The 21,405-nt window shown below is 53.7% G+C and overlaps 2 protein-coding genes across 4 annotated transcripts in view; both read right to left on the bottom strand.

The window, feature by feature from the left end:
• Window positions 1-42: 42 nt before the first annotated feature.
• On the bottom strand, window positions 43-17,766 carry Nherf1 (NHERF family PDZ scaffold protein 1). Its single transcript, XM_057776877.1, has 6 exons — window positions 17,167-17,766; window positions 4,962-5,123; window positions 4,051-4,204; window positions 2,184-2,224; window positions 1,148-1,237; window positions 43-916 (listed from the first exon to the last, which is right to left on the bottom strand). The coding sequence occupies exons 1-6, from the start codon at window positions 17,587-17,589 to the stop codon at window positions 722-724; spliced, it is 1,065 nt and encodes a 354-aa protein (XP_057632860.1). The 5' UTR covers window positions 17,590-17,766; the 3' UTR covers window positions 43-721.
• Window positions 17,767-18,264: 498 nt separating this feature from the next.
• Rab37 (RAB37, member RAS oncogene family) overlaps window positions 18,265-21,405 on the bottom strand; it is a 66,539-nt gene continuing 63,398 nt past the window's right edge. For all 3 annotated transcript variants that reach the window (XM_057776883.1, XM_057776884.1, XM_057776882.1), the window contains 3 exons: window positions 20,831-20,887; window positions 20,677-20,753; window positions 18,265-20,517 (listed from right to left, as the gene is read on the bottom strand). In XM_057776883.1, the coding sequence (XP_057632866.1) occupies window positions 20,412-20,517; window positions 20,677-20,753; window positions 20,831-20,887 (240 nt within the window). In that variant the 3' untranslated portion in view covers window positions 18,265-20,411. The remainder of the gene's footprint in view (window positions 20,518-20,676; window positions 20,754-20,830; window positions 20,888-21,405) is intronic.

The following is a 21,405-nucleotide window of genomic DNA, read 5'->3' as shown; positions in this document are numbered from 1 at the left end:
AGGGTGTGAGGCGAAGCACCAAAGAAGACTCAGAGGCTCTCAGGTGGTTTAAAGGAACCAGTGAATTTCTGAAGGCATTTCCTTACAGTGGTGGCAGCTGGCTCAGGACAGGCAGAGGCATCCTGGGCTTCCCCGTGCTGCCCAGGTCTTTCAGAGTGAGAGTAGAAACAAAAGTTTAAGGGTGAAGCCATTGCCATGCTCTGGGTACAAACAATTGGGAAAATCACAAGAATCATGAAAACAAGAACCCCTCTAAATTCTGCAATGCTACACTCTTTAAAAAAAAAATCAAATGGATCAAAGAAGCCCAAGCCATAGCTCTGAGGACTTCAGGCACCCTGTCCATTATAAGCAATGGCCGCTACAGTCAGTCCCCGTGAGCCCTGGACTTGGTCACCACATGTAGTTGAGGGAGAACTTCTTGTCTGGTCCAAAGATCCTTGCTTGGTGTGGGTCCCAGTGATGTCCTAGGCAGACCGGTGAGGGGACACTTGGTAGGATGAAGCCCTCAGGGATAAGTATGGGGACGGGACAGAAACATTCCTCTTCCCTAAGGTGAGGGAAGGACAGAATTCCTAAGAAAATCAGATTTGTAAGGAAGGGGTCGGGGTGCTGATGCTGATTTGAATGTTGATTGGTGGGTGACTGGGGAGGAGGGGAGGCTAGGTCAGGTGGGTGGGTGGCTCCACCGTCCAGCACTGGCCAGCGACTGGTCGGGTGCTCAGAGGTTGCTGAACAGTTCATTTTTCTTGCTCCAGTCCATCTGTGGGGCCCGCTTGCTACTGCGCTTCTGGTGGGCCCTCTCTTTAGCCACAGCCAAGGAGATGTTGAAGTCCAAGATGGGGTCGGAGGAGGAGGAGGAGGTAGATGAGGGCTCTGTGGACGCCTGTCTCTTGGGGCTGTCTTGGGAATTTAGCTGTGAAGAGGAAGAGAGAATCAGTGTCCATCCCCGAGGGCTCCTCAGTCCTTGGCCTCAGAGAGGTGGAGATCCCTTGAGGCCATGACCAAGGTAGCCAGGTCACTCACAAGAACAAACTGCACCTCCCCATGTGACCTCAAAGGCAGGCTGGTGTGCCAGGAACCAGAGCGGCCTGGAAATGGCATCCTGTAAGGAACTCAGTCACCAGCCCCCATGGGGCCTGCCTACCTCCTCACTGGTATCGCTGGAGGCAGATCTTGCCAGGGCTGGCCTGGGGCTCTCTGAAGCTGCCTCTGCCGGGCCTTCACGGCTGCTCTCCTGGCACAGAGAGGAAAAAGTATGGGTGGGCAGGAGATGGGGAAGGAAACTCCTGGTGAGAAGCTGGAGGCCTCATTAGAGCAGGGTCCTTGCTCAGACTGGGCCATCCATCCAAATCCTAGATTTATATTAGTACATTCCTAAAAGGATTGGGGCAGCCTGGTTCCATCCATCACCTGAGCAGGGGGCAGGGAATTGCGGAATCTCTCATCCTCCCCAACACTTTTGAGTACTGACTCACTTTTTGAATCAGCAACCCAAGAGGGGCTTCTGGGAACACAGGACCACCAAAGTCCTCCTGTTTGGCATGAGGAACACATATAGTCCCTTAACCTCTGGTAGTCTTCTCCGGGCCTTAACCCCAAAGTAGCCAACCAGGTCTTTAGGAATAAGATGACGGAACATTATAGAACCATCAGAAGGAGGGGATCATGTCTGATTCTTGCCCCCATTAGGTCTCTGTAGAGGAAGCCTTCAAACAGATCTTGCCAACTCCAGGCTCTGTGGTCTGATTCTGAGACAGCCCATGCCAGAGTAGAGGTTTTGGCGGGGTGTGAGCCTGGCACTCAGCCCCTTCCTGGGTCCTTCCATGGCCTCGGCTGGCTCCCAGCCTCACCCCCCTCCCTTCTGCCCGAGGAGGAGGGACTTTGTTCTTCCAGCTCAGACTGGAAGTAGCAGGACCAGCATCCAGACACTGAGGCTCTGTTCTTGGGGGGAAGAATGGCCTCTTCTGTATGGTGGGAGTTAGAGGCGGGGGCTCCAGAGGGGCCCAGGCAAGCCTTTCCCAAGTGGCAGCCTCACCCCTGACAGGAGGTGGGGTACTCTGGCGGTCCTAAGGCTCAGGAAGACACTGGAACTGGGCCCTGATGTGTCAGCCCGAGCCAGACTCCCAGCCATGCCACCACTTGCCCTGTCCCCACAGAGGAGCGGGTAGGGGACCCCTTACCTTCTGTATCTCTCCGTTGGTGAAGGGCTCAGGCAAGGGTCCTAGGTGAGGGAGACAGCAAAGGTTAGCCCAGAACCTCTGGGGGAGGAAGCAGAGGACGCAGAGCCATGCCTTGGCAGCTCACCAGACCCCGTACTGCAGGGCAAAGGCTGCAACCCACTGTATGTACATTTGACATTTTGATGACCCAGTGTTCAGAAAAATTGTTTGACAGTTTCAGAAAACAAGACCCCACTACAGTGTGGTACTTTGGTATTTTCAATAAAATGTATTTTCAAGCTGGGCGGTGGTGGCGCACGCCTTTAATCCCAGCACTTGGGAGGCAGAGGCAGGCAGATCTCTGTGAGTTCGAGGCCAGCCTGGTCTACAAGAGCTAGTTCCAGGACAGGCTCCAAAACCACAGAGAAACCCTGTCTCGTCTCGAAAAACCAAAAAAAAAAAAAAAAAAAAAAAAAAAAAAAAAAAAAGTATTTTCATAATGTCTCATTTGGCAAACTGGGGGGACTTTTTGGAAGGGGGTGCAGGGGAGGGTCATGCTGGAGCGCTGCTTGATACTGACTGTCCTGTGATGTCCTATAACGAGTCCTTCATGCAGTGCGGGTCAAACCCTCCATCCACTAACAGTGCTGTCTACCACTGAGCTACCTTTCTGACCCAGGTCAAGATGCCAGGCTTGCTGCAGAGTTAAGATGGTACGGAGTTCAAGGGTAGCCAATCAAAAACAGGTCCCCTGTGGCCAGAGAGATGGCTCAGTGATGGCCTGGTGACCTGAGCCGGATCTCCAAGAACCAGATAGTGGGAGAGAGCTGACTCTCCCGGGCTGTCCTCTAGCCTCCACGTCCACACATCCCAGGTCTGACAGGTTTATGGCCACACCTCAGATTATATAGCCGGACCTGCTGCCTTGGAGGGAGAACAATGCCAAGTATCTGTCACCTGGAGGTGAGGGGACAAGAAGGTTCAAGAACAGTGCCCTGGGCAGGGTCAGGCAAGGTCAGCAGGAGAGAAAGCCAGGCCTGAGGTGGCCTCCCATATGGCCTGTGAAGGGGGAAGGCTGTTCCACCTCCATGAAGCAGTCAGGATGGGTGGGGTGTCCCTGTATATTAGTTATGATGCATATGAGCCTTTGCCCCTGACAGGACTGCCCACTGTGTTGCTCCTCTTGGAGATCTGAGTTATGTGGACCCTGGCCTTCTACTGTAGTCCTGATGCTCAGGGGGCCCCACCCACTGCAAAGTCCAGGGAAGTTTACTTTTCAGCACAGGATACCAGATCACCCTTCTGGAGCCATCTTCCCAGGGAGAAAGTCCGGACTAAGGGGTGTGTGTGTGTGTGTGTGTGGTGGGGGGTGCTCAGCCCCTCTTGCCTGGTGTGGCGGCCTTACTCACTTTGGCTTGGCTTGAACAGTAGGCAATGCCAGGCTTGGCAGGATGAGAGTGGGGGAGGGGGAAGGAGAGAGCTGGGGCCCAGGGACTGAAGGGGACCCACTACTCTCCAGAGCCAGCAAGCCTGAGTTTCCAAGGCAACCTGACAGAAGGGGGGAGGGGAGCACTGGGCCCCATCACTGGACTCTGATCTGCCCAGCAAAGGCTGGAGGCTGTCCCCGGAGTTAACTCTTTCCTCTCAGAGGAATCGCCTGAGAACTCACTGGACTAGGGAGAGGCTCAGGCCAGGCCTTGGTACTGATCCAAACCTCATCCCCTCCTTCATGACTGTTAAAGGGCTGTAACCTGCCCACTTCAGACACTCACGGCCCATCCCTGCCTCTATTCTCCACCAACCCATGCTGTTGGGTCTCCTTGCAATCCAAGAAGTCTTAGGCTCTTGGCCACATCCCAGGCTGGGGGGCACCCTGCTGTGCACTCACCGTCCAGGTGTGCCTGTGATGGGATCACTTTGCACTTCTTGAAGAACTCATCGGTTTCCTTGTCCACCACCAGCAGCTTGGCCTCGTCCCCTCCAGCCTTGATGGCAGACACCACGTCCCCATGCTGCTTGCCCTCCATGCAGACACCATTGACCTGTGAGGCAGAGCAGGGACGGGAATGACCCACACAGGTCTCAGCGCTGGGGAGGGCAGGTGGAGGAAGTCCCTCCTGGGAATGCTGATTCCCTTAAGTGCTCAGTCCAGAACCCAGCCAGGCAGTGGTTCTCTGACAGTCAGCTGGGAAGCAAGACTCAGAGAAGAGCCAAAGAAAATACCCAGAGACTACACAAACACAGCTGGAGCGAGGGGAGGCCTGGGAGCCTGGGCCGGGCTCCTCTCCGACCTCCCTTTCTGGGCCTTGGTTTTCTCACGTGTAAAGTGAGAAGTCTTGGAAGAGCTGATCTGTGGCTCTAAGGTTCTCACACTGTGATTCTGGGACCAGCCCAAGCATTTAGTTCACGTTTCCTCTCTGCTGAGCACAGCCGAAGAACAGAGTGTCTCAAAGCTGAACTCAGGAGAGGCCGGTGGATCCATCCTCACGCCTGGCCGGAGTGCCCAGGCATCAGGAAGGCCATGCAGGTGGCCTCTGGTATCTACCTGGATTTTGGCAGGTAAATCATGGGCGTAGGGTGTGTATTTGGTGAAGCAGAACCCGAGCGAGGGGAAAAGAAACCATTCAGCCTGCTGGCGTGACACTCCCACCTACCGCTTAACGTCCTTCTTTCCCATTCCTCCGCTCTACCTGTGTAGCTGCCCGCCATCCAGCACCTCTGAGCTGGCCATAAGCCATGGGTTAATCAAACCAAAGCACCACAGATTAGGAAGGAAGAGAGCATTGTAAAGGGCATCACCTCCACGATGCGGTCCTGGGCCCGGAGTCCAGAGGCCTCTGCTGGAGAGTCTGGGTCCACTGCTCGGATGAACTGGCCTGGCTTGGACTTGTCACTGTGCAGATTGAAGCCATAGCCATTGGGGCCTTTCTTCATGGTACAGAGCCGAGGCCGGAGCTCACGCTGCGGGGATGTAGGAAGCACTCACGTCATTCCACAATATCCCAACACCGCCTTCTCCAGCTCCCTGACTAGAAGGATTTGGGATAATCCAGTGGTGACTGGAGCCCTCAGAGCAGTGCAAGAGAATCTGGCCAGGACTCAGATGTGAGTGAACACTTAGCACTGTGGCGAACTGAGCGGCTCTGGGGAAAGCCGCTGTCCCTGCCTGGGGCCAGTTTCCCTCTTTGCCATTACTCATAGGCTGTTTTGGAATTATCCTTCCCCACCCAGGGCTCATCTGGCCCTCCGAGGCCTGGCTGGATACTTGAGGCTCCTGTGCAGGCCCCTGTATCTGTTCTCGGTTGTAGAAGGCAAGGACAGCTGTTTACTGAAAGCTGGCCAGCCTGTTTACAGTAAAGATCTGGATCTCTAGTGGGCTCCCTTTTTGACCCCAGTGAGCCAAATTGCCCAGCGAAATGTGACCCTGATAACCTGAAACTCCATAGGTGGCAGGGAACAACAGTGTGTGTGTGTGTGTGTGTGTGTGTGTGTATGTGTTTTGCAGTGGGTCCTGGGGTAAATGGGACCATCTCCAGCTCTAGGTCCTGCCAAGGATATAGGGAACAAAGGGTGTGTGTGTGTGTGTGTGTGTGTGTGTGTGTGTGTGTGAGTGTGTGGCTCTCAATAATTCCCAAGGATTTATATGGGAAGGAGACCATGAAAACCAGGGCAGGGCCAATGTCGTCAAAGACCGTGGCCTGGAAAGCAGGGCCTGTTACTTTTTGATTTGTTTGTTTGTTTTGGAGACAGAGTTTCTCTGTGTAACTCTGGCTGTCCTGGAACTCACTCTGTAGACCAGGCTGGCCTCAAACTCTGAGATCTGCCTGTCTCTGCCTTCTGAGTGCTGCAATTAAAGGTGTGCGCCACCACCGCCCAGTCTGTTACTTTTAATATTATTTATTTTGTGTGTGTCTGTGTGTGTGAGAGAGAATATGTACACCACAGTCCACATGTGGGATCAAAGGGCAACTTGTGAGAGTTGGTTTGATTCTCTCCTTTCACCACGGGGGGCGGAGATCAGGTTAGCAGACTTGGTGGTAAATTGCCTTGATGCCCTGAGTCATCTCACCAGCCCCCCATCCCAAAGGACACAAGCAGGTGTCTTCTGTGCACCCTGACACTCAGCTGTCAACAGTTTCAACATCTTCCATCCTCTCTGGCAGCTGAGCTCTGAAGCAACAGCCTTGATGCCCACACGACACAGACTGACAGACGGATAGACTATGGACATGAGCCTGCAGAAACTGGAGGCTTTGTAAGCCCTTCCCTAGCACTACCCTGATCCCAACTCCAAGCCTGGGGCAGCCTGTTGGTCACTGGCAGGCTGACTAACCCTGGGTAGTCACCCACCCTGTAGGACAACAAAGGTTCTCCTACTAACTTGTGACTTAGGGCAAATCATTTCCATTTCTGAGCCTCGGGGTCTTCCTTTATAGAGGGTGTTTATTGCTACCTGCCTCTCCGGGTTGCTGCTGAGGCCCAATGACATAATGACACAGTCTAAAGCAGCACTTTGGAACTCCAAGTCCCTGCGCAGACCTGGAGGTTACCATTGTTCCTACTGAGTCCCCACGCATACCAGGCTCCACCATTGTTCTTGTTAGTAAGAATGGTCACGTAACTCTGGGATGCTGGGTCGGGGAGGGTGGTGGCCAGGTTCTTCTGAAACCCAAATCCTCAGTTGGGGGTACAAAAGGCAAGGAAGGGGACAGGTGGGAAGGACTGAAGGGGGGGAGGGCTTACAGGCCTCCAGTCCCACCTTATCTGCATTAAGAGCCCATCCCTTCACTTGGTGGGGGCAGCAAGCACCTTAACCCAATGAGTTTGCTCTCCAGGACACACAAGGTAGAAAGGGAGAAGTGACTCCCACAGGTTGTTCTATGACCATGGCACGCCCACCCCCACACAGCATACATACAAATACACACACAATAGATTTTAAAGATGGAAAAGAATGCTTGGGCAGGTTTTGTGTTGAGGATGTTGGTGTGCAGAGTCCAGAAGACAGAGGAGGTGTAGTTGGCATTTTCCCTAGTGACCCACCCAGAACCCAGGGACCCCTCACTTCAAACAGCAAAGACAACCCTATGAGCAGCAAAAAGAGGGGACCACAGGAGGCCCCTCCTTCCCTCAGCCTATTCAGCCCCTTACCCCGCCGTGACCGAGCCCCTGCCGCAGACCCCCAGCACCACGTAGTTCCGGGAGTGAGGATTCTCCTCCTTCCAGCTAATCCCTCCACAAAGCTGCCAGGGGCCCTCCCCCCAGGCTGCCTAGGTGAGCTGAACAGGTCTGACAAGTTGCTGCCACCAGGACAGGCTCAGCTTTCGGCTTCAGCCACACACCTCCCGCGGCCCTCAGTTTGTGGAATCTCAGTTTGCTTCTCGTTCCTCCCCACCCTCCCCACAGCAGCCTGGCTGTTAGCTGTTTCCGAAGACAGGGAAATTGCGACTCAGAGAAGTTAAGCCCACTCAGTCTGACTGGGGACCTGCCTTCCTCCCACCACACTGGGCTGTCCTTAAGCATTGGGTCCAGCACTAGGCAGTCTGGAGTGAAGCCTAGTGAGGGGCAGACGGTGGGGGCTCTTCGCACACTAACCAGGTGTCTGGGAGCCGGTGAAACCACAGGCTTCCTTCCGGGAGCTCCACGCCTCTGGCAGCCAGAGCCCCAGCCTGAGCGGAAGGATAAAGCCCGACCTGAGAGCATGCCCAGGCTGGCACTGTGGCTAGAACCAGGCTGAGGGTTCAGAAGAGGTGGCTCCCTAGTCATGGGCAGGGCTGGGTTAGGTGTCTTTGCTTCCAGTTCCAAGTCGCTGCTTTGGGTTTTCCCTACTCCACCTCAGCAAGTGTTACCTCCGCATCCCTTCTAGAGACACGTGTCAGAGTTCAAAGGTCCACTTTGCAACCTTCTGGCAACACGAGGACCAAGAAGACTTAGAGCACCCTGCGTAAGGGGAAAGGCAGCCTCTATCTCCAGAAAGCCCCCTCCATGTAGTACTCACAGACCTCCCGTGCTAATGGGTCCCTTTCAGAAGTCTCTAGAGCAGTGATTCTCAACCTGTGGGGTCGAGACTTCTTGGAGGAGCATCGAACGACCCTTACTCAGGGGTCATACATTAGATACACTGCATATCAGATATCTGGCAAAATTACAGTTATAAAGTAGCAACAAAAAAAATTGATGGCTGGCGGTCACCGCGACATGAGGAACTGCATTAAAGGGTTCCGATGTTAGGAAGGTTGAGGGCCCCTGGTCTAGGTCTCTTCTTTCACAAGCTGGGGAGGGGAGAGATTTAAACTTTCAGAGAAACTAGCCGGTTCCCTTCCAGTCCCCAGGAGCTGTCACTGCAGCTGCTGAGTCAGCCCATCCCAGCTTGGGTGGAGCTTAGAGGAGTCCCCTGGGGGCAGGCCTCTGGTTCCCAGGCCTAGAGCCAAGTCGAGATGGGGGAGGGGCAAGGTACCAGAGCTTGGACTCTGCCGCTGAGAAAAGAGATCAAAGGGAAAAGCTCGGCACTCTCCTGGGCTTGGTGTGTGCCCCCCTCTACCCTAAGCGGCCTTGGGACTTGTGCCAACTCCAGAAAGATACACAGCACGGGAGGTGGGGTACCTCATGGGAACATGGGACCAGGGGGTACATCCAGCCTCCACATAAAACTTCCAAAGTAAAAATCGGAACTGGTTCCAGGCAAAGGTGTCAGAGGGTGGCTGGTGTCAAAGGACCTGAATGGGACTGGACTAACTGAACTTCTCTTTCAGTTTTTCCCAAGAGGGCCAGGAGCACCGCCTCCAAACCCTCCTCAAGGAGTCTTCTCCCTCCTTTCGTTCTCAGACTGCCCCTTGACCCTCTGCCCCAGGATCCTAACCCCACCCTAAGAAGCCAGGCCAACATCTCCACCCACGCTGTTCAGGCCAGGGAGAGAGGATGGGGGTACAGAATTCAATAGTCTCCACCCATGGGCCACCTGGAAAGCCAGGGAAAGTCGATACCCTAATCCTAGGTCTGTCTCTGGGGAGCAAGCCCAAGGCCACTCCCTGTTCCCCCTTGAGGGAGGTCTGCTGGGTAGCTGGGTGACAAAAGCCCCTTTGGGCCTGGCCCCTCCCTGGCTGATACCATGGTGATGGGCTCAGGAGAAATGGCCGGGCAGTTTCTACCACTTCCCAAGGACTAGTCAGCTCCAGGCCCCAGTAGTGATGGGCTGTGGCAGTGGGAAGATGCCCAGGGTGACCAGGGAACACTTTTTAAGACTGTTCTTCACCAGCCCAGCCCAGCCCAGCTCAGGGTTCTTATTTACGGAAATGAGCCTGGTGCCCCGCTGTCCCACACGGGAGAAGTAGCCCCGATAGAGATGAGGGAACAAGAGGGTCAAGGAGGAGACCTTAGGGGGAAGGGCTGGTGACATTTCTGCTTTGTGGGAAGCAGCTAGGGTTTTTGTTTTTTCCTTCCTCATGGACTTGGGGACATAGGCTTGGAGCTGGCATTGTTCCTCAAGGAAGCTTGATGGAGATGGCTTGGTTCTGCCTAGGGTTGCCACGGAAAGGCAGCACGGATGCTATCCTTTAGGCAGACTGAGAAGTGACCAGGGGCTTGGAACTCTGGGCCACTTCAGCCCCTGTGGGCTAACGGTGTCCTCTGCTCATCCTGATGAGGGCTTGGCTACTACAAAGTCTGACATCATCTCAAGTGACCCGTAGGACCCCTACCTCTTCATCTCAGATGATGTCATCAAGTTCCCGGTAGGACCCTTCCTCTTCATCCATACAAGAACACTCACTTCTGGTCACAATTGCTAGTGTGTGTGTGGGGGGTGGTAATAGTGGTCCTTGTAGGAGCCAGGAAGCAGGAGGAACCAGGGGAGCTAAAATGAGTGCTGTTTTACAGACACCAGTACTCCTCAGCGAAGAGGCCCCGAGCCAGGTCCTCACTTTGACTAGTCGCTCTGACTAGTGTTTCCTCTCAGAGCTGGACAGGGGCCTTACGGGGAAGCCTGAGACAGAGCCGGCTGGTACCTGGGCTACTGCCTAGCTGGATACCATCCAAGGCTGGCCGCCAGGTGCCTTCCTGCCTGCCTGGCATGCAGTCCACCATCACCAACCCCCACCCTTCTCTCAGAAGCTGCCGATTTATGGGCTGTCCCAAGAGGCTAAGCAAGGACAATCAAGGAGCTCATTGTGAAACAGGGCCTCATTACTGAAGTAACAAACAGCAGTTACCGTTTATTGAATGTACGATACGGGCTAGGCACAATGCCGAGGGCTTTATATTTATTCTCTCACGTAAACCCCAATGTGACTCTTTAAGGGAAATATGCCCACATTTCACAGAAGGGAGAAAGTTGGCAATGGGACAGCAGGATTTGAAGTCAGAGCTCGAGGGAGGAACACGACAGAGTACAAGTATACCAGGTGTGGGGGATTTCAAAAAGAATCAGGCATGGTGACAATGACAGGCATGAAGATCTCTGTGAGCAGGAGGCCAGCCTGGTCTACACAGTGAGTTCTAGCACACACACCCCCTTGCAAAAAAAAAAAAAAAAAAAGGAGATAATAGTCAAAATGTAATCAAAATACAAAATATTATCATTTCAAGTTTGGGTTTGTTTAAAAACTTGAAATAGTTGCTGGATGTGGCAGCGCATGCCTTCAACCCCAGCACTTGGAAGGCAGCGGCAGACGGATCTCTGAGGCTAGTCTGGTCTACAGTGAGTTCCAGGACAGCCAGGACTACACACAAAAAAAACCCAAACAAATAAAATGCAAACAAAAGAAAGAAAGAGTTTACCGCTTTTTATTTGTGCAAGTTGAAATCCCTAACCTAAAATATGAAGTGCAAATCGCTCCAAAAACCTGAATCCTCCCCTCCCCCCAGACAGGATCTCCTGTAACCCAGGTCGGCCCACGTTGGCCTGGCCTCAAGAATGACTTCCCAGAAGGCTAGGAATCACAGGTGAGTGCCACCATGCCCAAGTTTAAGTGGCACTGTGGCTAGAACTCGGGGCGTCTAGGCAGGCACTCTCCCGACCGAACTAGGTCCCTATATCTTGGGTTTGTGTAAATCTTCCAAAGTTGGCAAACATCCAAAACTCAGAACATTTCTAGTCCCAGGAATGTTAGATAACGAATATCAACCTGCACCAGGCCCCACGTCCAGCATACTTCCACTTGGATACTTCACGTGGTCCATGGCTAAAGACTCAGCAGCTTCACTCTGCCGCTATGTTGCAGGGGGGGGGGGGCAGCCCCAGACAGGCTCGACTCCTTGAACTTGTCCTGGGTATTGGGCCCGTGCCCTGACAAGCACATGGGGAGGCTGCCTTTGTCTCTGATCAGATTTAAATCTGGCCGATTTTCTCTACGTGTTGCCATGCTGCCTTTGAAGTCACCTGACCTCAGGGAGTCCATAGCACTTGTCCTTATTTCGGATACAGGACTGAAATATCCTCACGGCTGGAGATGTGAAGTGCAAGCTGTTTTACCTGGAGGGGAGGCTCAGGCCACAGTCAGAGCCAGCCTTCTGGGGTCTCCTGCTGCGGTGCTGCAGGGAAACTAGCAAGGCAAAGTAGGGGTGGGAGGAGTGGGTAGGGGTTGGGATTTTGTTTCCCAGGCTCCCTTCTACCCATGAAGGGATAGGAACTACCCCTTCTGGGCTGAGCTACTAGGAAGCATCTCCACTTTTCTGGGGGATAGAATGCCTTAAAGCTCTTGCTCCAACAGGAATGAACCTTATTTAACCCAACCCCTGCATGAAGCTGGTTCAAGCACCCTGAATTGCCCATCTTATGTCTGTGTTGCTGGGGGTTGAACCTGTAGCCTTATGTATGCCAGACAAACTATCACTGAGCACAAAGAAGCCCGAGTTTACGACACCATGATGGTTCTGATGTGATCCACATTTATCTGGAGAGCCAGGCCCTGAATCAACTGTGTGGCCAAAGGGAGGCCCACACACAATGGGGTCATGGTTGGGAGGGCCAACAGCTCTCTCCATCCCCATAAAAGACCTGCCTGGGAGCCTGGTGGTGCATGCCTTTAATCCCAGCACTCGGGAGGCAGAGGCAGGCGGATCTCTGTGAATTTGAGGCCAGCCTGGTCTACAAGAGCAGGACAGGCTCCAAAGCTAGAAACCCTGTCTCAAAAAAGGGGGGGAGCTGCCTGGGGTGATGGTGATCACGTGCATTAAACACATTTCCTTTCCAAAGGTCCACCCTACCTTCACCTTTGACCTTCGGACAGATTAGTAAACACCAATGATCAGCAGCTATAGCTTATTTTCCCCAGAGAAAAGGTCACAGTTCCAACATACTTTGACATTGCTCCTTGGCCTTCAAACTCCTAGGCATCACCCCACTTTTTCCCAGAGGCTCCATAGGTGGGGAGTTCCTTCCCCATCAATCTGGGGTTTCCTGAGAAGGAAGCCCTTTTCTGCTTCTAAGACAATCATTCCAAACAGACTAACTTATTGATGGCCCCAGGCTAAGAAGCAGGGCCACACTGGCTAAACTGCAGAGAAAATGACCCCACAGTGGCATGACCTATCCATTTCTTTTTCTTTTTCTTTTTCTTTTTGTGAGACAGGCTTTCACTGTATAGTCCTGGCTGGCCTCAAACTCAGACTTACCTGCCTCTCCTTCCCTGAGTGCTGGGACTAAAGGTATGCACCACCACACTGGGCCTTGACCTGGCCATCTCAAAGCCAAACACCCATCAGTGTCCTTCCAAAGTCTGCCCTTCTGAAGCTCTACCTTGGCCAAATGAAACTTGTCTGCGAACTGCACCTGCCCATCTATCCTGCTTCCCGGGGTACCTACACTGTCTTTGCCTACGATCAGGGTCAGGCTAGGAGGAACCTGGCTGAGTCTGAGTGCTTTCCCATCAGGGCCCGTCATCTGATTGCTCTTCCTAACAACCCTGTAGGCTGGTGACTGTTATCCCATTTCACTGACTGGAAGCAAAGTCTTGCAGGGACTAAGGCTCCAGAGCCAGGTAGCAGCAGAGTGGAGACTCTCAACACTAATGCATCTGACCCCAAAGCCTAGACTTTCGGCCTTCCTGTCAAAGGGGAAGCTGCCAGTAGGCAAGAAGGAGTGAGTTGATTCTATCTGGAATTTCATCTCTAGGTGTCCAGGATGCACAAAGAAGCCCACGTGTGCTGGACTGGGATGGACTGGGACAAAGGTCCCTCACAGCTGTTATGGATTCACTCATTAATTCAAAAACCATTTATTAAACACCTCCCTATAGTAGATACAAAGCAGTGTAGGTGGGATAGCCAACATTGGTTGGAATACGAATAACCCAAGGCTGTGCCCCGGGGCTTCCCGTGTATCAGAGGTGGAAACTGTGGCCACGTGAACACAGGGACACAGGATGTATAGCTGGCTTGAGGGGATTCAGATCTTTGGTGTGGCTGGGAAAACGCAGAGCAGTGGGAGAGAGTGGGTGGCCAATATTGTAGAGAACCACGGTACTACGTAGAACTATTGTTATTGTTAAATATTGATGCAGCTGGGCAGTGATGGCTCATACCTTTGATCCCAGCACTGGGGAGGCAGAGGCAGGTGGAGCTCTGTGAGTTCAAGGCCAGCCTGGTCTACAGAGCAAGTTCCAGGACAGCCAAGGCTGTTTGTTACACAGAGCAACCATCTGGAAAAACCAAAATCAATAAACAAATACATGAATATTGATGCAGAATCTTGTCCTGTAGCCCAGGCTGGCCCTGAGCTAGCAGTCCTCCAGCCTTTGCCCACAGCGTGCTGGGGTTACAGGCCGGAGCCACCACACCCAGCTCATCACGTAAACATTAAACAACAGGGATCTTTGAGGACTCTGACCACTGGGTTTGGCCACAGCTGCACCTGCTCAGGTAGGGAGGAATCAGCGCTATGAACTATTTATTACTTCAAATGCCAACAGTCAACATTTACTGAGCACTTGCTTAGCTGCCAGTATTGAGTGACTTACACACAGCCTTATGTAATCCTAATAACCCCGTGAGGTCACTGCCGTCATTCCCAACTTACACAATAGGAAACAAAGGCTTAGGGAGATGAAGAGACCGGGCTCCAGGCAGGTCAGCTAGTACAGCTGAGCTGGCTCAGGTCTGCTCAGGCCCCGTTCTGGGCCAAAATTCAAGGATTTAGGCCTTGTCCTGTGTCTGGTAGGGAAAGACCACAGGAAAGCAGGCAAAGGACTGGCGAGGTAGCTCAGACAGACAGTAAAGTTCTTGCTGTACAAGCATGAGGACCTGAGTTCAATCCCCAGCTCCCACCCCAATAGCTGGCAGTGGAGGTTTAGGTTTATATCCTATTGCTGGGGAGGTGGAGACAGGAGGATCTCTGGGGCTCACCGGCCAGCCAGCTTAGCCAGATTCATAAATTTTGGCCTGGTGTGCCTTTAAGCCCAGCACTCAGGAGGCAGGAGTTCAAGTTCTTTGTGAGTTCAAGGCCAGCCAGTCTACACAGAGTTCCAAGCCCAGCCAAGGTGACGTAGCGAGATCCTGTCTCAAAACAAATCAACTATCCCTACAAATCTAAAAGTCTCAGGCTTTAGAGTGAGATGTTGTCTTTGGAATCAAGGTGGGGGCTCAATGTGGTGGAGCACACCTGTTACCCCAGCATCTGGGAGGCAGAGGCAAGAGAGCCTCTATGAGTTGAGGTCAACCTGAGATGAGCCAGAACTACATAATAAAACTCTGCTTTTTCAATAAAGAAACCTCTACTGGCAGGCCGGCGGGGATAGTCAATGTTCCAGGCACCTCTCTTCACCTGCTCTGTTTGCTCTTGGCCCACCAAGATGCCACTCAGTCTCCGCCACAGCATCCTCTGGCTGACACCTCTGTCACATGAGAACAGAGGAGGTTAACAGAGCAGTTCCTGCTCTGCAAACAAACCCAGGCTAAAACTAACTGTCAAATCTCAGCTGGGCGCCTTATACATAGAGGGCAGGGATGCCTCAGTGTTTACTGGCATATTTTGCAATACTGGATGAGGCATGGGGGAGTGTCAACTGCAAGCTTACCACACCAAGATATGGGAGCTCTATACCAGAGAAGCTTAGCAGAACAAAGCTCAAGGGACCGAACTTTTCAAAGTTTGGGCAATGATGACCTTAACCATCTAGCAGGGTACGAGTACCGGCTGCTGTTCTGATAACTACCGAAAAGACGGACCATGTTGCCCAGTGCTCTCATTTTATAGATGGGAAAAAAAATATCAAAACTCAGAAAGCGACTGCCATGTCCTGTAATGGTGTCCCCAGGATGGTGCTACTTTGAGTCTCCTGGCCTGAAGAATTGACACACAGGTAGGTGGTCCTACCACCACCCGGGGACCCTGACTCAGGACAGATCTCCAAGAGGAAGCCCCAGCCCACTGCCGTTTTAGATACAAGACAGTCTGATGTAGAACCTTCCACAGCAGCCTCGACGTGGCCCTCCAGCACGCAGCAACACCACCAAAAGGGCAAGGGGAGGAGCTGAGCACGACTGGAACTCTGGTGTGTATCGGGAGGGTGAGGGGAGGCCGCTGGTTGTCTGCTCTGATGCTAAAGTCCAAAGGAAAAAAAATAGGGGGTGGGGGTGGACGTTAAGGTAACAGTGAATCAGTGGACCCGGGACAAGGTTCAAATTGGGTTTGTGCCTAGGAGCAGAGGTCACCTGTTCCAATTTGCTGCCAGGGGCTCTACGACTGCTTGCCAATGCCAACTGGCACTGGCAGGAAGTGGGAACCTGGTGGCCCTGGCATTCCCAGCACCAAACTCTGGCAGAACAGGGCTTCTGGTGACCTCACTTCCACCAAACCAGTTGGTACTCTCAGGCTCCGCCTTCAACCTTAAGGCTGAACAGTGCCCTTTCTCTGTTGAGGGAGAATCTTCCTGGCTCCATGGATACCGCTGCCACATGTCCTCGCTACCAGGTAGAGAGCTAGTGCACTGAAGGGATCCTGCTCCCCAGTCTGAGCCCGGAGCCTGGCTTTCCTCCCTCCTGGCTCTCTAGGGATCGGAAGCTCAGCACAACAGCTCCTGTTTTGCCAGCTGCTCCTCCAGCAGCTGATCCAAAGTGGAGTTGTTAGGGGAAAATACCAAACACGAGCAAACTCAACCCGCCAGCTTGCTATCAGGACACTGGGATGAGCAGTGACAATATAAGGGCGAGACCACCTGCCCACGTGGACTCTGATGGACGATGCCTGGCCTTCCGACTGTGCCCTCCCCCAACCATCTTTCTCCTTCTCCTCTTCCAAGGTCCTCCCACCAGGCTCCCAGATACCAGTTAGCGAGCGCTTACTCCTCACATTCCAGAGGACCATAAATCCTCCAGGGTGGCAGAGCCACCACCCCCAAGACGCCTGTGAGCCTCCTCCCTGTACCCCACCCCCACCCCTCGCTCTGAGACGCTGGGACTTCCTCTCTTTCTTAGAAGTCACTTTAGACTTGAGAAGGATGAAGTCCAATCGGTGCGAGTTAATGAAGCACAAACTAGGGAGCCGAGGAGGTTTGGGTAGGGCTGCAAAGGGCCTTCCTAGGGACCTCTTGTTTGTTACTCAGTATCCACGCCAATTTTAGCTACCGTCCACATGGGGAAAGAGAGACAGAGATAGACAGACAGACACACATACACACAGAATGGGGGGGGGAGAAAGAAAGAAAGAAAGAAAGAAAGAAAGAAAGAAAGAAAAAGAAAGTTAAGCTTAGCTGCCGACAAGGACAGCCCAGGAAAAGGCTCCAGGGAGTCCGGGATGGGGGACATAATTCAAGTAATGGGAGCCGAGAAGGGGACTGAATTCTTTTGCGACACCTCCCCAAAGTTCAAGGGAACCGAAAGTGCAGGCGAACACGGACAAGGCTACGGGGTCGCGGGTAGGAGTCCGAAGCCTCAGGAACAGCGATCGCTTCGGGTCAGAGGGCGGAAGCCGTTTCCTCCTCGCTGCTCGAGTTTCAGAAAGTGCTGGACGTCCGGGGCGCCCAAGTCTCTCCGGAATCCCAGTCCCATACACAGCTCAGCCCGCACTTACCCGCTCCAGGTGGCTCTTTTCGGCCTGTTCTCCAGTCTCCTGCGCGACAGTGGCGACCGGCTGCTCGGCTTCTTCGGACTTCTGGGTGCGCAGTAGGTCCTCCCGGATCGAGACGCCCAGCTTCTTGAGATGCTCGTCCGTCGCGGGATCGACCACCAGCAGGCGCACAGAGTTGAGCGCCGCGCGGATGCGGCTCACCACCTGCTGATGCGTCTCCGTCTCCACATTCTCGCCGTTCACCTCCACCAATCGGTCCCCGGCCAGCAGCCCTGACTTCTCGGCCGGCGAGCCGGGCTCCACCAGTCGGATAAACTGGCCCAGCTTGCCCTTCTCCCCGTGCAGGTGGAAGCCGTAGCCGTTCGGACCCTTCTCCAGGCAGCAGAGCCGGGGCAGAGGCTCCCCGGCTGCCGCGATCACGCTCATCTTGCCCTGCTAACGCTCAGCGCCGTTCCTGTCGAAGGCCGGGGACGCACGGCTTTTCTTCCCGCTCCCCGGAGCTCGAGTCGGGAGCTGAGCACCTCACTGGGGACAGTGAGCAGGTGTCCCAGGAACCGCGGCAGCGAACGCACAGGAAGGGAGGGAGCCAATCCCCGCCCTGCGCGGTGTCTGAGCGTTCCAGAGCCCGCCCCAGCTCCTAAAGCCGGGGACGGGGCTGTGCCGTGGGTGTGAATCACCGTGGACCAATCAGAAGCCATTAACTCGAGCTCTTGGGCCGGGGTGAACAAATTTGGCCAATCAGAACGGTGGGGGTGTGGCTTGCACTCGGCGCGGCTCCCCGCAGCGGGAGAAGAAAAGAGAGCCCAGGAAGTGGAAGTGTTTGTTACCAAGTGCGGAGTTGGGTCGACGGGGCGGGGCCGGGGCCAAGGGCCGGGGCCGGCTTCCAGGTACTGAGCCCAGGGGCCTTGCGGGCTGCGCTCTGGTTTCCACGCCGTGGAGGCGGATTTAGAAGAGTCAGTCTCGGGGTAAAGGATCCTCAATGCTTTAACCGCCGTCAACCAAAGCCTGTTGCACAGCTTGGCTCGAAGTGGGGGGAAGGAGGGGAGCAACAGTTGTCGGGGAAACCATCCCATACCCCCCCACACACACTCCTCCCCCTCCCCGGGGCCAGTTTAAGAACCGGACGGATGTCTTCTGTAACGCAGTAACACTGTAACAGGGTAACTGTAACAAAATAACTCTGGAGCAGGGTTGTTTAAGTAACAAAGTTTCTACTTGTGGAGTCACAAAGCTATCCCAGGATTTGGCGTACAGAGAAGGTTTGGGCTCTGACCCCTTCTAGGAACGCGTAGGGCGGGGCGGATAGACCAAGGATCCGTACTGCCCACCTGGAAGACAGGCCGGCCTGAGGGTAGATCAATAAATAATGAATAAAAGGCTTGGTTTTGGCAGCAGCCTTTAGCTAGGGAGAGGGGGCGGGGCGAGAGACAGCTAGGTAGTCAATCTCAGGAGTCGCTCTAGTGGGAATGGAGGCCTGGCTTTTTTCAACAGAGAAAGAAACGACTTGGACTGTGAGATAAGCGTTCCAGCTCCCTTTTGCCTGCAGAGGCGCTGGTCTGGGGGAGGGCAGTCAGTTAAGGGTGAGGTGAGCCTATGAGGACCCCGAAATATGAGGCTAGAATGATTTGGGCATTGGGTAACCGTTTCCCACAACATGCCAAGTAACAACCCTCTCCCAACATGATCCCTCTTTCCTCTGGGAACAAACAGGAAAAACATTTGGGTATACTTTCCAAAATACTGCAATTTAATTCTGAAAAACACAAATGCCGGAGACGCAGAGCTCTGGGACTGGAGTTCCTGTAACCTGCTAAGAGTCCCAGAAGAGACAAGGCAAGCCCAGGCTCCTCGTTGATCTGCCCATGAGAGGTCACAGAGGGCTTCCTTATCAACCCAAGTTTAGAGTGCTGACTCTGCTAGGAGGGCAAGATTTCTGCCTTGAAAGCAAATGCAGTAACCTCAGAAATGTGCAGTGTACACTTTATGGGAGTCCCAGTCACTGCCCAGCCTACAGAGCTGCAGTAAAGGTGCCTGTGGGTCATGGATCTGCACACCTCCCACTTCCTAAGGGTAGGGTCAGGGCTTTGGGAGACGTATGGCCTCAGGCCTATAGGACCTCCTTACTGCCTTTCTCCATACCCAAAGCTTGACCAAACTCCCCCCCCCACACACACACATAGTACATTGGCTCACCCAGAAGTGGACAGCTTCCCACCCTTTCACCTGATTTAGTGGAAGTGGAGATAAAACAGTTTTGGCCCTAGTTTTGGTCTGAAGTTAAAGGAAAGAGCAGGGAGGAGACAGAGAGCTGGGACTTAATGAGAAAAATTGGAGGGTGGGGTTGTTCAGTTCTCCCTCCCACCCATTCTAGGAGCCAGCGAATTCTTTATCTGGCTCTTACCTCTGCCTTAAACAGCTGTGGTGCTGTCCACCTTGTCACAGGACTGGGAAGGAAGGAAAGCTTTTTTCCTGGCTCTGACCTCTGGCATCTAGGAACCCAGGCAGAAAGCTGATGAGAGAGAGTCCCATGGGATGGTGGGGTGTCCTCTGGGATGTAAGGTCCAGAGGATAGACTGTGATGTTTTCAGGTACCCCGCTGTGCTTGTGTGCTGGAGAAAAAGGGGCATGCTTCCAGAAGGAGGGTGAGGAGGGCCAGAGGTAGCTGAGCAGACGCCACCCACGTAACTGCTTATTCTTCTTACAGCCCCCCCCCCCCATCTCCACTTTTGTCTTTTCTGAGGCATTGGGCTAGCTCCCAGCACTAAGGTCTTTCCTATTGGGAAAGGCTGTCCCGTGGGGAGCTGGAGGAAGAGAAGTCTCCCTAGCCTCCCTAGTGAGGATGGTAACAGGTTCACAGCCAGTTCCTACACCCTAGCAGTACTTCGGTGTCCCCTGGTCCCATGCTGGTGTAGTAACACCCATGCTAGGAGGGGGGTCCAGTCTTTTAGAACCCAGTCCCAGAAGGCAAAAGGACCACCAAGGCCCTACCTATTTTGGTTTGTTTTTTTTGGGGGGGTGGCACACTGGTGCCCTTTTTGGTATTAGTTTATATATATTAAGATAAAGTATGAGTATTTTAACCTTCCCATGACACAGGGAAGCTAGAGAAATGAGGGTGGCAGCTACCTCCCTGACCAGGGCTGCCCACTGAACCCCCAGTTCTCTCCTAGTTGACTTGGCAGTTAGAATAACAGCATTCCCAAGGGTTTCTGGGCCTCCTCTTAGCCCCTTAGAGTCTGCTGTTAGAGTCACACAAAGGAGCAGCAGCTGGGGCGCTTCTTCTGCGATTCCACGTAGTCTCGGATCTGGAAGCTGGGCTCATCAGGCTGCCTGCCCGCCCGATATTTCAGTTCCCTAGAACAGGAAGAATCATGTGCTGAGCTGGGAATGTAGAGCCAGGCATTCCCTAACACTCCCCCTCCCCGCCCCACTGGCTTCCCAGATTGCCTCCCACCCCAACCAAGGCTCCCTCGTCCCCTCCCCCACACACACACTGCCCCACTCAGCTCTCACTTGGCAATTGCCAAAAAGGCCAGCTCCACATTCATGCCAGTCTTAGCACTGGTCTCCATGAAGGGAACACCATACTCCTGCCGGGGAGAGAGTGTTCTCAGGGCCTGCTATGGCCTCCCTCACCATTCCCCCAACCCCATTGGCAGTCACTTACCCTGGCTAGTGTCTCTCCATCCTCAGAACGTATCACCCTTTCGCTGCTTACATCCGCCTGTCAAGCCCATGTGGGTCAGTCAATCAACTCCAAGGAAAGGAAGCCTTGACCCCAGGAAGCCCATCTTTTGCCCCAGGAGCAAGCACTGCCCGCCCTCTTCTGGTAGCCTGAGGGACTGCAGGCAGGTGTGATTGGCCTGGGGCCAGGATTTCTGCTTCTGCGTTGCTCAGGCTGTGTCCCCAATGCAGGTCCTGAGCACTTGGGGAGGTGTGTGATACTAGCAAAGGGTGTGGTGACCCAACGTCATCGGGTGACAGCAGACGAGTTAAACATTTTGTACTTAACCCCTGACCTTTGACCTGTCCATAATGATCTAGCGATGGCTGGCAGTTGAGTCACCTGGCAACTCGCTGGCAGCAGTTTAGGCTGTTGGTGGAAGGGGCTACCTAGCGAAACTTTGGGGTGGGACAGGCAGATGTCATGAGACATGTCTGACTCCCACACTGGAGAGGTCCCCTGCTGGAAGGGTTTAGGTGGCTGTGGGCTGGGTGGGGATGGGGCTGAAGCAGCAGTGG

Source organism: Chionomys nivalis, chromosome 7, assembly GCF_950005125.1.
Source record: "Chionomys nivalis chromosome 7, mChiNiv1.1, whole genome shotgun sequence".
Classification (NCBI taxonomy): Eukaryota; Metazoa; Chordata; class Mammalia; order Rodentia; family Cricetidae; genus Chionomys; species Chionomys nivalis.
This window is presented reverse-complemented; position numbering and strand designations above follow the sequence as displayed.

Excerpts from the sequence above, each read along its gene's own strand:
- Nherf1 (XM_057776877.1), bottom strand. The coding sequence starts at position 17,589 with ATGAGCGTGATCGCGGCAGCCGGGGAGCCTCTGCCCCGGCTCTGCTGC. Across the intron at positions 5,124-17,166 it reads AAAAGAGCCACCTGGAGCGG|CGTGAGCTCCGGCCTCGGCT; the intron begins GTAAGTGCGGGC and ends ACATCCCCGCAG. Across the intron at positions 917-1,147 it reads CCAGCGATACCAGTGAGGAG|CTAAATTCCCAAGACAGCCC; the intron begins GTAGGCAGGCCC and ends TCCTCTTCACAG.